The sequence below is a fragment of the Mastomys coucha genome, unplaced genomic scaffold (assembly GCF_008632895.1).
Source record: "Mastomys coucha isolate ucsf_1 unplaced genomic scaffold, UCSF_Mcou_1 pScaffold6, whole genome shotgun sequence".
In the NCBI taxonomy this organism is placed as follows: Eukaryota; Metazoa; Chordata; class Mammalia; order Rodentia; family Muridae; genus Mastomys; species Mastomys coucha.
The window spans coordinates 51,737,036-51,752,880 of NW_022196912.1; the positions used below are offsets into that span (position 1 = coordinate 51,737,036).

General features: G+C 40.0%; 1 protein-coding gene across 1 annotated transcript in view; it reads right to left on the minus strand.

The window, feature by feature from the left end:
- Positions 1 to 9,493: 9,493 nt before the first annotated feature.
- Positions 9,494 to 15,845, minus strand: part of Tspan13 (tetraspanin 13) — a 29,833-nt gene continuing 23,481 nt past the window's right edge. Inside the window, exon 6 of the mRNA XM_031356058.1 lies at positions 9,494 to 10,846. Coding sequence (XP_031211918.1) covers positions 10,772 to 10,846 — 75 coding nt within the window. The 3' untranslated portion in view covers positions 9,494 to 10,771. The remainder of the gene's footprint in view (positions 10,847 to 15,845) is intronic.

Consider the following 15,845-nt stretch of genomic DNA (forward strand, 5'->3'; position numbering starts at 1 on the left):
ATGGAAATGAACTGATAGTGTGGTGACTTGAATGACAGTGGCCCCAGAGCCTATTATGTTGGAATGCTTGGTCTCTAGTTGAAGAAGCTGTTTAGGGTTAGAAGGCATGGTCTTGTTGGAAGAGGCGTATCACTGAAGCGGGCTTCGAGGTCTCTGAAGCCCTGGTCAAGCCAAGTGTCTCTCAGTCTCCAGCTCTTGGATAAGATGTGAGCTCTCACCTACTCCTTTATGCCTGGCTGCCTGGCACTCCACATAATGCTCAGGACTCACCCTCTGAAACTGTGATTGAGGACCAATGAAGTGTTTTCTGCTACATTACCTTGCTTAGTCCTGGTGTTTCTTCACATCAATAAGAAAGTAACTGAGACAGATGTTGATACTTGTGAAATATAAGTATACTTAATGTCATTAACTGTTTAATAGCTAAAATGCTTAATTTTATACTATATATTTGCCACTATATATATATATATATGTATGTATAGAGGGGGGGGAGAAAGAGAGAGAGAGAGATTAGATATAGATATATAGTTTGGTTTATCTTGGTTTCTGAGAAAGTATTTCTGTGTAGTCCTGGCTGTCCTGAAACTTACTTTGTAGACTAGGCTAGTCTCAAACTCAAGAAATTCACCTGCTTCTGCTTCCCAAGTGCTAGGTTAAAGGCATGCACTATCATGCCCAGCTGCCACAAAAAATTTTTTTCCAGTTTCATTTTAAACCTCATAGCTGAGAGGGGCAAAACGAAAACTGGCTTCAACTGTTGTTTGGGGTGGGTGTGGGCATACCTTTAATCCCAGCACATGGGAAGAAGCGGGCATACCTTTAATCCCAGCACATGGGAAGAAGTGAGCATACCTTTAATCCCAGCACATGGGAAGAAGTGAGCAGATCTTTGAGAGTAGGAGGCCAACCTGGTCTGCTCAGTGAGTTATGGGGAAGCCAGAAAAACACAGAAAAGCACGGTTTAAAACATATATATATATATGTTGCTAACCCAGATCTGCCATAAATCAACACACTTCGGAAGTGATCTTGCTCAAATGATCATCTAAGACTTTTTTGATTTGGATCTGTCTGTTTTTGTTTTTCCCTTGCATTCAGTAATCTTAGGTAGCTACTGAGGTCTTTCTCTGCTGAGAATGGCAGACAGGGAGAACAGAAAAGTTCTAAGCCAGACCAGAACTCTCTCTGTTCAGTTTAAGAAGCTGTGATCATGTGAGCTTATAGAAGGCCCCTTGCCAAGTTATGACCTCACCTCTTTGAAAAGAATGAGACCTTGAATGAAGCAAAGCAATTTCACCCGAGACACATGGCAAAGTCTATTCTGTGACACATATTTTACACCGGCAACTCTCTCAGGACTCATTTGAGAACAAAGTTCCAAGGAGAGTCGTGAGAAGTGGCTGGATACACAGTACGGGAATCCCACTAACCCCCTTTCAACTGTCTCAAAGAAATTGCTCAAGGACTGCTGGGCCCAGTTATGACAGGACATTCAAGAAAATCCACTGGGAGGCTGGAAACTTGCTGCTCTTTAAAAGGATCCAAGTTCAATTTCCAGTATCCACATCAGGCAGCTCAGAGCTGTCTGGAATCCAGCTCTGGGGAATCTAGGGAAGCTATTACCCTCTTCTGGCCTCCATGGGCTCTGTACTGACAAACACATGACCCACATACAAGCACATATACATAATTAAAGATTAATTTTAAAAATTAAAAGAAAAACGGCAACAGGACTAGCCCTGCCCTTTCACTTTCTCTTCTCCCCAAACACTTTGACGGTCTAACACCCTCACTAAACCGAAGCCTAGTAAAATTGGTCTTTAATGTCTCTGTCATATCCAATAAAGCAAAACCATTCCTACAAGAGCAGTTGTGCCTATATAATTACAATGTGCTTTTTCAGTTAACTAATAAAACAGTTGTATATATTCAGTGTATTTATAAAGGGATAAATAAGCTCAGACAGGGTTAAATAAATATTTAGAAACATAGATGGAGGATTTGGCTCAAAGAAACCAAGAAGGAAATGCCTGATTTCCTCTCCCTCTTTGGAAGATTCCATCTGACAGTGTATTTTCCAGGTTGAGCATGCAGAACTGGTTTTCATAGCAAACACTCAGCTGCCCACAGAGCACAGAGTATCAGAGATGAACTTCACCCACAGTGAGCTCAGATATGAGAGATTACAGCCAAACCTTTCTCCTTTGCCCTAGCTATATTTTCCCAAGCTAAAATTTCACCTTTAACATCAAGGCTGACTGAGCAAATATTCTAAGAACATTCCTCTAAATGGAACATGTAAACAGGCGATCAGAGAACTGCTTAAGTAGTGAGTTCCTTCTTGAAGGAGTTGCAAGGTTTGGATGGAACAGAGGGTTTGCCATACAACCATTTGCTGTAGCTTGTGATTCCCCACTCCTCTGCCCAGGCATCACACACTGTGACAGAATTTTGACCACATGGGGAGTACCCACCCTGCCATCAGGAGCCTTGCCAGAACTTTGTAGGCTCACAGCTGGGCCTACATTCATACACGGAATGGAATGGACCTATTCAGAGGGTTTTGCAGGAGGTGCTGAGATGCCAGGAAATCGCAGGTATGTGTCTGCAATCAGAAACAAACAGGAAATCACTGCAGCATCCTAGAAGCATAGTCACTACCTTCAGACCCTAGGCAAAAAGAAAGCCATATTTATTTAACAGAGAAGCCCCGGCTCTTGAAAATGTGCTTCCTGACTGGCTAATCATTTATTACTTATTGTTCACTTATATAATCCTGAATTTTCACAGTCATAATGATTCACCCTGGGGTGTGAGAGCACATGAATAGGAGAATCTCACCTTAGGTCTGTATACAACAAACCTTAGGTTAGTATACAACAAAGGCCAGCAGATAATGATCATCCACAGAATTATAAGGAATTCAAATGGCAACCCATGGAAGTTAGAACTGAGAAAATTTAAGAAAAGTATCACTAATTTTGGAATGCATTTGCCATTTGTAAAACAAATCCTGACTTGCTAGGCTATTAAAAATAGAATAATCCCCCAAGACTGGGAGGATATGTCAAAAGCAATATTAGAACTTGGGTCACATTTACAAGGGTTCTCATGGTGGAGAGAAGAGGTGAAGGAGATAGCATGACAAAATAGAGCCAGAGGTATCCATATTTCTAAAGAACAGCTGCTTGGTGAATGTTGTTTTGCTGAGGTAGAGGTTCAGGCTGAATATGATGAAGAAAGCTTGACACTATGTCACTTGGCAGCCTTAAATGCCTAGGAGAAAGTCACAGGAACCGGGAAAGGACGTGAACCATTTTCTCAAGTCATGCAAGGTCCAAAGGAAACATTCCCTGACTTTTTGCAAAGGTTGACTTCCACTGTAGAAAGGAGTGTATGGGATCCATTAGCAAGAAAGGCATTAATGGAGTCTTTAGCTTTTGAAAATGCAAATGCTGAATGCAAAGAAGTAGTCAGACCGTTGAAAGTAAGGTCAGTACCAAGAGATGAATGAATTAGATATACAATTGATATTAGACCTCGTTTGTCTGATACAACCTTAATAGGAGAGGCAGGCTTCTGAAAGCAAGTCTAAATAAAATATAGAAATGGAGGAATTGATAGAATTTTAGGAAGTCAATGCTTTGTAAGCAACTGGGTTCTCTGAACATGGGCTCCACAGGGATTCTGCGATTGCTTAGCCTGGCATATGACACTGTAATTTCTTTAAATTGTCTTAGTTACCAAAATGCAGAAGGTTAGAAGTTTGCTGGTTATAGTTTTACAAATCCTCTATGAGAGAGGTCAAAATAGAGCAGAGCTAAAGAAAAAGGAAGCTGCTAAACTGAATCAATGTATACTTTTGATGATTTTGTTTTGCCGGACTAAGGGCATGCTAATGAAAGGCTGGAGAGTCTTAGAATTTAAAAAGAGGGCATTTAATAGAAATGTATGTATAATATATAACCTTTACCTAAAAGGGGGCATGGAAAACCTCTGTAACAAGCCAAAAAGGTGAAGTAGCTAGTTCCAGGAACATTGCTAACCCAGAGCCTCAAGGCTCTGGTTCCTGAAACCTGCCCCTCCTGACTGATCCACAATGAGGGCAGAACTAGAAATGAAGGTCTACTGGTTTACAAGGCTCTACACCCTGCTGAGGCCCTCCACCCTGCCGACCGATAGATAAAGATTACATTCCTAGAAGGAATATGTTCCCCTCCCTAACTGAATACCTTGGGTTGGGTCCCTCTGAAATTTTCCACTGTTTTTATGTTATGTTTCCTTGGTAACCCTCTCCCCGCCCCCAGCTTGTGGTTTTTCCCTTTAAATACCCCTCACTTCTTGTGTTTGGGGTTGAACTCCTCTGGCCAGCATGGTCACAAGATCGACCCCGGAACCAGCCTATCCCAAATAAACCTCATGTGATTGCAGCAAGTTTGGTCTCTCGTGAGTTATTGGGTGGTCGCGTCATCCCAAGACTTGAGTAAGGATCTCCCCAGTTCTGGGGGTCTTTCACTATTTTGGGAGAGAGGCTCTGTTTGTGTTAACAGGAAAGAAGAAAAGAGTTTAAACCCCTTCCAAAGTGATATCAAGCAGATAAGATAGAGGAAGACCCCCTGAAGATCTTGGCTATAGACAGAAAAGAAAAATTCAAGATCAAACAGGAAAGGTAACATGATTTGCTGATTCCTCCACATGGGAACAGCTCTGTAACTGGCTTAGATATAAGAATGTCTCTAAGCCAAAACTTCAACTAAAATTAAACAATAAATCTTGTTGGTTACAGAATCCTTAAGATCCATCATGCCATCCTTCACATGGCATGAATGAAGATTTATTACAATTGGTTGTTATATCAAATTAGTTCATAAAAAAGACAGTTGTCTCTCACCTGCTCAAACAAGCTGCAAAAATTCATCCTTAACTGATCTGTGCACTTTGCACAATACATATAATAATAGTATAAAAATTTGGTTATAAGATTCACACTGTAGAATGAAATACCATGATACATCTCTGACAAGATTCATGCTTGGGGATTCTGGAATGACCTGCTGTTCAAGTTCCCTGCCTCCTGATGCATTCCAAAGACTTGCTTCCATAACAGCTTCAGGAATAGCTGTTGATTCCCGATGTCCTTGGTTCATTCAGCCTTTTAGACTGATCCAGTCAGAACTTCAACAGAACTTCAATCAAGCCCTGAATCTTCTAAGCATACAGAGACTGGATAACTGATGCTAAAGCAAGCTTTCTTAAGTCTAATTGATTTTTTCCAAGTTTTCCCCACTCCACCCCTTAAAAATTACACACACACACACACACACACACACACACACACACACACACACCTTATAATTCATCACTCCTCTTCAACAGGAAGAAGCTATGGAGAGTCATCATCCCTATTCCTTGGATTTGAGCATCTGATTACGGTTATTTTATAATTATAGTTAGGTTGTTGCCATACCCACTCCAGTAGAGTCTGCGTGACAGCAATCCCTGAGGTGAAAAGCTTCAAAGAAGCTAGTCTCCTGGGGCCCTTTTAGCATTTCCTAACTCAGAAATGCTCCAAATTTGTCCTTGTGATAGTCGATGGAGGTCTTGTGTGCTTTCTTTCTCTGTATTAGGTATAAAGGTGCCCTCAAAGAATGATTTGACTAAAAGTTAAGCTAAGTTGCAAGTTGCTTTCTGACCTCCAGCAAAGTTCCAACATCCATTCAGACTAATGGCCTCCAGCATTGTTAGGGAGATAGTGAAGGAGATAGGTATTGAAGTTTACTGAATAAGAGTTAATTATCCCAGGGCAAGCTCAACTAAGAATCCTCATTACAGTCAAGTATGGCAGACCACATTAGAACTGCAGCTGATTCACTCCCAGGAATTAGATTATTTTTTTTGTTCTAGGTAAGGTTAGCAATAATGGAACCCCTGGGGCATACTTCTGCTAGCCCAGAGGATTAGCATAGTGGGTGTTTACTAAGGAACTGAGTCATGAGCTATACAATAGACTGAAATGGAAACTATTTGCACCTGGCTTCTAAGATTAAAATGATCTTAGATAAAGCTGACATTCTTTCAGTTGTAACCACTGCTTAGTTCCTGTCAATTTACATGTATATATTTTTCTATGGAACCATTGTGCTTCAGATGACCTCGATGTACCTTGACTGGTATATTATCTAACTTCCTTTTGCCTTCTGTAATGGCCATTTAAGCCTGATGCCAATTTTGAGAAAATACACTCAAATTCAACACTCCCTTGTGTTCACATCTATATGTCATTCTCACCAACTCCTAGCCCGCCTAATTACCTGGACCCCAATTTCTCCTGAGGGTTGAGGGACCCTCAACTGGCTTGGCCCGCAGCAGGTTGTCATTTTAAAAAATAATTTGGAAATGGTCATAATTTTAGACAAGGAAGAAACTAGAGAGCTTAGACTTGGGGATTTCTTTCTTTCTTTCCTTTCTTTTCCTCTTCTCTATCCTTTCTTTCTTAGGTAAATGGAAGGAGATTGAAAGCAAAAAGGAGGATAGTGTAACATTACAAGAAATTAGATATATGGGAATGGATTACTAAATTTATTTTTTGTGGATTTTTCTTTTTTATTGGACAAAATTTATTCTTATACATAGAATTATATCACATAATTTTATACTATAGAAATCTTTATATATTTTATGAAAAATTGAAGTTATATTTTCTTACACTAGTACAGAATTTATATTGATACAGATTCAAGGTTTTCATTCATATAAACCTTTGTATATTGATACAAAATTTAAAATCATTTTTGTTAGTCTTAGATAGGTACTGTTTCTATGTAACTCACTTAAGATAAGACTTAGACCCAGTCCTTTTAATAACTGTTATTACAACTATTTAGGATGATTAAATAATGCAAGTTAATAGTGAGATAGTGAAACTCATGGTCATATTAAATTCTAGTTTAGTTAATTGCAACAAGTGGTTTTAAGATTAATTAGTGAGTAGCTAATAATCGATGTTTGACATCAGTGTCAGAGAGTCCCAGAATATGACATTTAATGTCATTTTTTTATTAAATATCATTTGACTAGACATGTGTGCTCCTGATGCTACACCCATCCTACTTCAAGGAAGATATTGAACATCATTACCTCCAATTGTGTCAAGGTAGCTACTGAGCAAGAATTGCCCTAATTCATCTGCAGACAAAAAATACTGTCCAAAAAAGGACAGAGGTAGGATAGCCAATTGCTAACCTCTGCCAATACAGAGTAAGCTAGTCCTTCATAATTTCTGCTTTACTTAATTAAGGTCAGATGGTTCTGGGCCAGAAGGGTGAAGACAGATGCACCAATATTATATGAAATTAATGGACTGTCCAGGCAGCCAGTTATCTCTACAGTTGTATGATTTTGGAAGCTAGGTCTTTGTGCTTCCTACATATATATTCAGGTAATATTTAATTCCTTTTCAGATCTCTGACAGGGTTCAAGACTAGTTACAGTCTCATATCTGAACTTCAGTTGTTTAACATTAAAGAAAATGTTCCAGATTTGAAAGGATGGATTTCAGATGGTAATCCAAGTGAAAAATCAACATAATTCAGGCACGGAATTATAAACTTTTTAAGTTAGGATATATGATAGACTGCTTTATGTAAATTGACAAATATGACAGACTGGATATTAAGTGTATATCATATCTTATAATTTGCATAACTGTTATAGTTGTACTAAATTTATATCTGAGAAAAAAGAACTTTTTTGATTGGACAAAAAGGGAAAATGTTGTGGGTTGCCCTGATGCTGTTTGTATTCTGATGTTAATTCTGCTCCCTCAAGATCACATACTCAGGGGAGAAGGTACTCTCATGTGAACCTTCTCCCCATTTTAACTGGTCAATAAAGACTAGAGCCTGTGATTGGGCAGTGAAGGAGAAAGGTGGGATGGGAGGTTTTGGAGAGGAAACCAGGTAGAGAGGGAGGAACACAAGGAGAGAAGAAGGAAGAAGAGGAGGAGGAAGCCATGATGGAGCAGAACCACATGGTCAGGAGAAACTGCAAGTAGCAAAGGGTCTTATATCTGGAGAACACGTTAGTATAGTGTTAGGTTTGCCCAATCTAGGCATATAGCTTATAATAACTGGATTATGTGGTTTTTATATGGGCTTATTGCAGTTGTAAATTCTAGCAACAGGTCTGGGGCTAGCCTGAGCCATAAAAAAGGTCAAAATAAGTCTGGCATACATAGGAAGACCCTGTCTCAAAAAGACAGAAACCAAACAAACAAAAATGTTCCCCAGGGCTAGACCCTAATTTAAAAAACAAAACCAAAAACAAATTTAGTGTGTGTGTGTGTGTGTGTGTGTGTGAGAGAGAGAGAGAGAGAGAGAGAGAGAGAGAGAGAGAGAGAGAGAGAGAGAGAGAGAGAGAGAGAGAGAGAGAGAGAGAGGGAGAGAGAGGGAGAGAGAGAGAGAGAGAGAGAGAGAGAGAGTATGTTTGTGTATGTGTGTCAGAGTATGCACATGTGTGTCAGGGTATGCACATGTGTGCAGGGGCCTGAGGAGTCCAGAGGTATCAGATCCCCCTGTAGGTACTGGAGTTACAGACCATGGTGAGCCACCAATGTAGGTGACGGGAAAGGAACTCAAGTCCTCCTCAAATGCAGAATGACTTGTTAATAGTTGAGCCATTTCTCCAAGCCCCTAAGGCCCTGATTTTTAACTATCTAACGCCAATAAACCATTGCAATTAGAGCAAAAACCAAGTTATAGGCAAGTTTTTCATACAACCACCTTTCCATTTGCAATCATTTGTACCAAGATGATATGATAGGATTCCTTAGAACCTCATCGGGTATTTTCATCTGCAGCTGAATAAACAGAAAAAAATACAGAAAAGAAAACAGACTTCAACACTCTCCTTTCATGAGTCACTTTCTCCCACTTTAGAGCATAAGCAGTTCTGCCCAGGTGGCCATGGTGCTCGGCATGACACCCTAGAAATAGCACAGTTCTACTTCTGTACAAGACTTACTAGCAGCAGAGCCACAGAAGACTCAAAACAACAAAATGCCCCTAGATGCATTCCCCTGTGCACTGATCATTTACCAACCTCTTGGTATAAACTATCAACCACCAATATCATTTCACATGCTACTCAGAACCAAGACAGGAAATTAACCATCACTAATGGAAAAGAATGTGTATACTCTTCTATTTATGTGGATAAATAGAAGTGGCTTCTTCAAATAAATAAAAACCACCATTTTCATTATGCAGATAACATTGACCAATGAAACTGTTCAATAGAGCATTTGAGGGCCAGCAGATTATTCAAAGTAATAGGACTTGCCATCTAACCTGATGATGTGAGTAGTATCCCTGGGACCCATATTGTAGGAGAGAACCAATTCTTACAAATTGTCCTCTGACTTACACACACACACACATTTTTTTAATTTTATGAAGGATTTGGAATAACTACCAAAGGACATCATTGTTGGAAGTTTATTTCTAAGGCTTGGTTAAACAACATTTTAAGGTATAATAAAAGGCTATGGAAAAACAGAAGGGAAGGTGCCTACTTACCTTGTCAATGTTTCTAGTACCTCTTTTTGATTCAAACATCCATATACAAAGGAAGGTTTTCAGCTTTTATTTCTTAATGTAATATACAGAGCCACAAACACCATTTTTCTCTCAACTTATGGGAGGTAGTACATTCAAATATATTTGGATTTGACAACTTGCTGTCACAATACCAAGAAACATTATTAAAAAGTTATTTTTTGACAGGCGATGGTGGCACCTGCCTTTAATCCCAGCACTTGGGAGGCAGAGGCAGGCGGATCTCTGTGAGTTCAAGGCCAGCCTGGTCTACAGAGCTAGTTCTAAGACAACCAAGGCTACACAAAGAAACCCTGTCTTGAAAAAAAATTTTACTTTTTAAAGATAATCAAATCTCTATTTGTTACATGGGCCTGGGCCAATGTATTGACTGCAAGTTGTTCACATATACAGTGTTTTGAACTTCATATTTTTTTAAAAGTCAGATTATATAGATATACACTCTGTCTTCCTCAAATTCATCCCATTTTGAGAGCTGAAGATAAATATTACACACCAAAAACATTTCCCAAATGGTATCTCCTTTGCCCTTGACTAAACCGGTCAAAAACTAAACTTCAGTTTCCTAAAGACATAGCTATTTCTAGAATACACGGATGTAATCTGACAGGCTACTAGAACTAAATGATCACTTCTGTGCTAACACTTTTCCCTACAATGTCCTTCCCCAAAAGACAAAAAGTATCAGGAACTTAGATTTCCCCTAAAGAACACAACAGGGTCTCTTCATTTCTGGCTTCAGAAAACATCAACAGTCTTGGGTGAGAGCCGCCTGCACAAAGTGCTCTGGGCAATTAGACGGTGGTGAGATAGAGAAGATCTGGGTTCACAATACCATCTACCCAGGGGTGCCATACACAGTTTACAGCAGGTAAAAATGCTAAGAAAGGCCACGGTGGACACTGCCAGACACCGACAACAGTAGATTACAGGGACCACTGAGGGTCAGGGGACACTGGGAACTTCAATTGCTTTTTCAGCAATGGAAACAAACAAACAAACAAACAAAAAAAATGTTTGGAGGAACTTAAGAGTAAAATATTTAATTCCATCGTTGACACGTGGTTTTCAGATACTGCTTCCTTTGTCACATGAACTTGAGATCAGAGAAAGAGAACAAGATCAACCCAGGAAACCTCCTCCCTGTCTCCTCGTCAAAGGAAAGCGCTTGGGTTGGCGCGAGGGTCTTTCTGGTTCCGGTATCTGTAGGTGAGCCAAACACCCAGGATCTGGAATGAGAAGAAGAAAAAAACAAGTTGTGAATCGATTTAGTCAATCAACAGAACAGATGAAACTTCTGAATTACTTTTGCCTGGGTTTTTGTTCAAAAAGGAGACTCAGGCCAATCAAAGGACAGGCCCTAATACACCTGAAGTTTGAACACTGTGTTAGTTAGACTGCACGTTCCTTCCCCATGCCCGGAACCTGCAAATGTTTCTTTACAAGGTAAAAGGCCTTTGAAGGTGTGGTTATGTTAGGGAGAGGTTATCTAGGGGGGCTCAAAGGTGCAGTCACTGTGGTGCTGATAAGGAGCAAACAAAAAGAGAGACCCAGAGATAAGGTGTGCTGACTGGGCAAGAAGAGGGCAAGAAGAGAGCAGAGAGCATACTGCACGGTCCACACAGGCAGCTGGATTTGAAGTTGAAAAAGCAAGCTTGACTTTTCCATTCTGAGAAATAGCCAAATGTGAACTTTGCATGGTTTTTGCGTTTATCTCTATTGTTTTTAATTATGTGTGTGTGCATGTGTGTGGGAGGGCCCCCAAGAGGCATTGCAGCCTCTTGTTACATACAGTGACTGTTAGAGGTGACTGTGAGCCACCTGACCTGTGTGCTGGGAATCAAGTTTGAGTTGTGAGCCTACTCTTCCTCTTGGGGATAATGTATTAAGCAGCAGGCACTACTAATCCCTGAGCCCTGTCAAATGTTTTTAATATCAAAAATGTCCAGAGTTAGTCATTAAATCAAATGTTGGTAAATTTTTCTCAGATAACAGAATTTAATTTATTGTTGTTTTGTTTGTGTGTGTGTTTGACAGGCTCTCACTATGTACACCAGGCTAGCTTGGAACTCAGAGCAAACCACCTGCCTCTGCTTCCAAAGTGCTATGATTAAAGATGTGCACCGGTAACCCCAACTTACCAAAATCTCTTGACTATTCCCATACTACATCTTATTTTATACCTAGAAATGCATCCCAAGAGTAAAGTGGAATGGATGGGAATGGTATTCCACACACAGGAGGCAACTGTGTAAATATTTACATATCAAAAGGACCAGATGACTTAGCAGGTGGAGGCCCTTGCTAGAGCCTCTTGACTTGATTCCCAGGACCCTCAAGGTAAAAGGAGAAAACAGACTCCCAAAAGCTGTCCTCTGACCTCCACACATGCATCGTGGCACAAGTGCACACACAGCAGGTAAATTCACAAGTTTCACTTTTTTAAAGGGGAGGGGAGGTGGCTTGGAAGATGAAGCCTGTGTTGCAAAGCCTGACGGCCTGAGTTCACCATTCAGCAACTCTAAGGAGGGATGAGAGAACCAATTCCAGAGGTTGTGTTCCTGACACGCCCACTATGGCACATGCACGTTGCCCCCCCCCCCAACACACACAATAAATAAATGTAATTTTTAAAAAAGAAAATTAAATAGTCAACAGATTAAGTGATCCCACTTATGGTTAAATTCTAACCATATAAAAATCCAGAATTTTTTGCAATTTTGTAAGGATACATGTTGCTCTTGTAAGCAGCCTACTATGCTTCTATAGCTATACATACAAACCCTGCTAAAACAATTATCTGAGTCATATTCTTCTGCTATCTATTTAAAACAGAAGTGTGATGTGGACATCTCATATGTCAATAATAAGACATACTGTCTCTTTCCAATAGGGCATAATATATCATACATTAATAAACTTATTAATGGCTACAAAACAATAACTAGCCCCCCCATATACTGAGTACATATACTGAGTACTGCTCAAAGCATTCCAAGTTTTACACGCACTGGCTCCTTTAGTCATAACACCGGAAAGTGGCTACTGGTAGTTATTCTTAGAGGGTGAGACACAAGATTTGAAGGAGCTATGTGAGGGCTAGCAAGATTAAATACCTGGCCCCAGAGGCCACAAGTCGTAAGCAGGTGCACTCAGTGTCCAGCCCTGCTTCATGTTCTCCTCCTGTGTCAAACATCTCGACCCAACCAGCATATTATCAAGAGGCAAAAGAGGCCCAAATATCTATTATAAAAATAAATGTCCTGAAGGCTAGAGAGACTGCTCGGCAGTTAAGAGAGAACTTGACATTCCTGCAGAGCACTAAAGTTTGCTTCCCACGTCTAATGACTCACAGACATCTGTACCTCCAGATCCATAAATCCCGATGCCCCCTGCTGGCTTCCCCTGACATCCACACTCATGTGTACATACCTACTACACATAGACACATACTCGTATATATAAGTAAAAATAAATCGGGCTGGTGAGATTGCTCAGTGGTTAGGAGCACTGACTGCTCTTCCAAAGGTACTGAGTTCGGATCCCAGCAACCACATGGTGGCTCACAACCACTCGTAATGAGATCTGACGCCCTCTTCTGGTGCTGAAGACAGCTACAGCATATTACACGGGGCCAGGAGCAAGCGGGCAGAGCAAGCGGAGTGGAACAAGCGGGCTGGAGCGAGGGGGCCAGAGTGAGGGGGCCAGAGCAAGCAGAAGTCCTGAGTTCAATTCCTAGCACCCACATGATGGCTCAGGGCCATCTGTAAACCTACAATGTACTCATACACATAAAATAAATAAATAAATAAATAAATAAATAAATAAATCTTAAAAATAAATAAATAAATAAATAAATAAATCTTTAAGCCAGGCGATAGTGGTGCACGCCTTTAATCCCAGCACTTGGGAGGCAGAGGCAGGCGGATTTCTGAGTTCCAGGCCAGCCTGGTCTACAGAGTGAGTTCCAGGACAGCCAGGACTACACAGAGAAACCCTGTCTTTGGAAAAACAAAACAAAACAAAACTTTAAAAGTTGCTTATAAAATAGCTTTGTGTATTCCACCTTATGTTGTGATACAATTATTTCCATGGCATAAGTAATATACATGGAATTTTTTCATTAAAATAGAGTTTTTGGCAGCTCGCACCTTTAACACTAGCACCCAGGAGGCTAAGACGAATGGAATATAAGACCAGCAGGGGCTATATAATAAGACCCCAGCTCAAAAACAAAACTTTGTCTTGATATTTATTACCAACTCATTATTGGAAATTTAATACAGAATATAAAATTAGCATTCTGGTTTTATTTACAAATATATAAAAATTTACTCATTAGTAAAATATATTAATGTAATATAAACATATACAAATAATAATGGTAGTTACCTGTAGGTTTTAGAAAGGTAAGAAAATGGGAGATGATTTCAGAGTCGTTTTTCAATGTTGAAAGTAACATTTTTTTATACTTCTTTTATTTTTACTGTTATTAATATTTTATAATTAGGACATTCACTTCCTTCTTTTCTCTCTCTAAAACCTCCCATATATCTCCTTTAAATTCATGGCATTTTCTTACATTAATTGTTACTGCATGCATAAATATATATGTATATATTCCTAATATAACCTTCCTAGTCCATATAACATTATTCTGTGTATGTTTTCAGGTTGCCCATTTGTTACAATTAGTGTGTTCCTCTCAGGGAAAGACTACCTCATCTCTCCTGCCCCCAGCTTTCCTCAGCTACCAGCCTCTTTTTTTTTTTTTAAATCCCAAAACAGGGTTTCTCTATGTAGCCCAGGCTATCCTCTGTAAACCAGGCTGGCCTCAGCTCAAGAGATCCACCAGCCTCTGCCTCTTGAGCGCTGGTATTATGGGCATGCACCACCAACATCTGGCAACAAAAGCAATTCTTTTTTTTTTTTTAAACTTTTATTGCATTATGATGAGAAAAGTTACATGATTTCAATTTATCTGAATTTGTTAACATTTAAAAACATATTTTAATTAAATAGAATTGAATCACATTCTTGTTCCCCTTTTGTACCACCGCTCCTCCCATAGACCTCCCCCCCTTCAATACCTACAATATCTTTTTTGTAATATTCACAAAGGCAATTCTTAAAAGCAATATGCATGGTGTTTATATTATATGTTGACATATATTAACATATACAACACATTATATATTAACATATACTCCTTAATACAAAACTTAACTAAAATTTATCATGTAACTCAAGAAAGAAAAGCTAACCTACACTAATCTGATTTCATTTATTACAGTTTATACAGGTCCAAACAGATCAATAATGTCACTCCATCACAAAGTTCATGCCAAGTTTGTCAGATGTTCTGATTATAAGCTAAGGGTCTCACCAAGTGATCTCATTAAAAAGAGCATTGATATCTTTTGAGTATGAAGTTTTATGCTGAAGTACAATGCTATGTCTTACAGCTATATAAAACTGAACTCCGTATGAGTTTTAATCCCAGGCGTGGGACACAGGGCTGCCTCAGACTGTTCACAGCAGCTGACTAGGATTTACCTCAGGCTCTAGCAGAGAAGGTATAATGCTGCCAGCTGCAGACAGTTTCTGAGAGTATATGACATCTGGAATTCTAGGGACTTTACAGAGGGGATATAAATGCTAGGGCCCTGAGAAGCAGTGTGGGTTGTTGGTTGTTGTGGTTGTGCTTTGTGCACAAAGAAATGGCAAGAAGAAAAAGTTAGACATCCTGAGGGCTTGCCCCAAGGAACTCGATGCCCCATCAGCATCTAATGATAATGTTGCTGATAGGCATCCTCCTCTGATGAAATGGGCCAGGTCAAGCCAAATTAAAGTATAAGGGCAGGTTCACTGGGAGGAAGCTCTCAGGCAGGTTCACCAGTCCCAAGGAATGAGCCCAGGAAGTCGCCACAGAGACAGACAGGAGGGGGTAAAGAGCAGAGATAGAGAAAGTGAAGGGGATGGAAAGAGAGGGAAGGAGGGAGGGAGGGCAAGAGGGACAGAAGAAGGGAGAGAGGGAGGGAGTTGAAATGTATGGATTATATAGGGAAGAGCTTCTAGGATAAGCCTAGTCCCTGGACTGGAAAGTTCAGCATAAAGGGTAGGATATTAGTCAAGCCTTGTAACCGAGAGGGCCTGAGGGATGCTGGGAGAACCTGGAGGCCAGGTCCACTTTGGTATGTTAAATATGCACCTCAGCTGTTTGTTCCG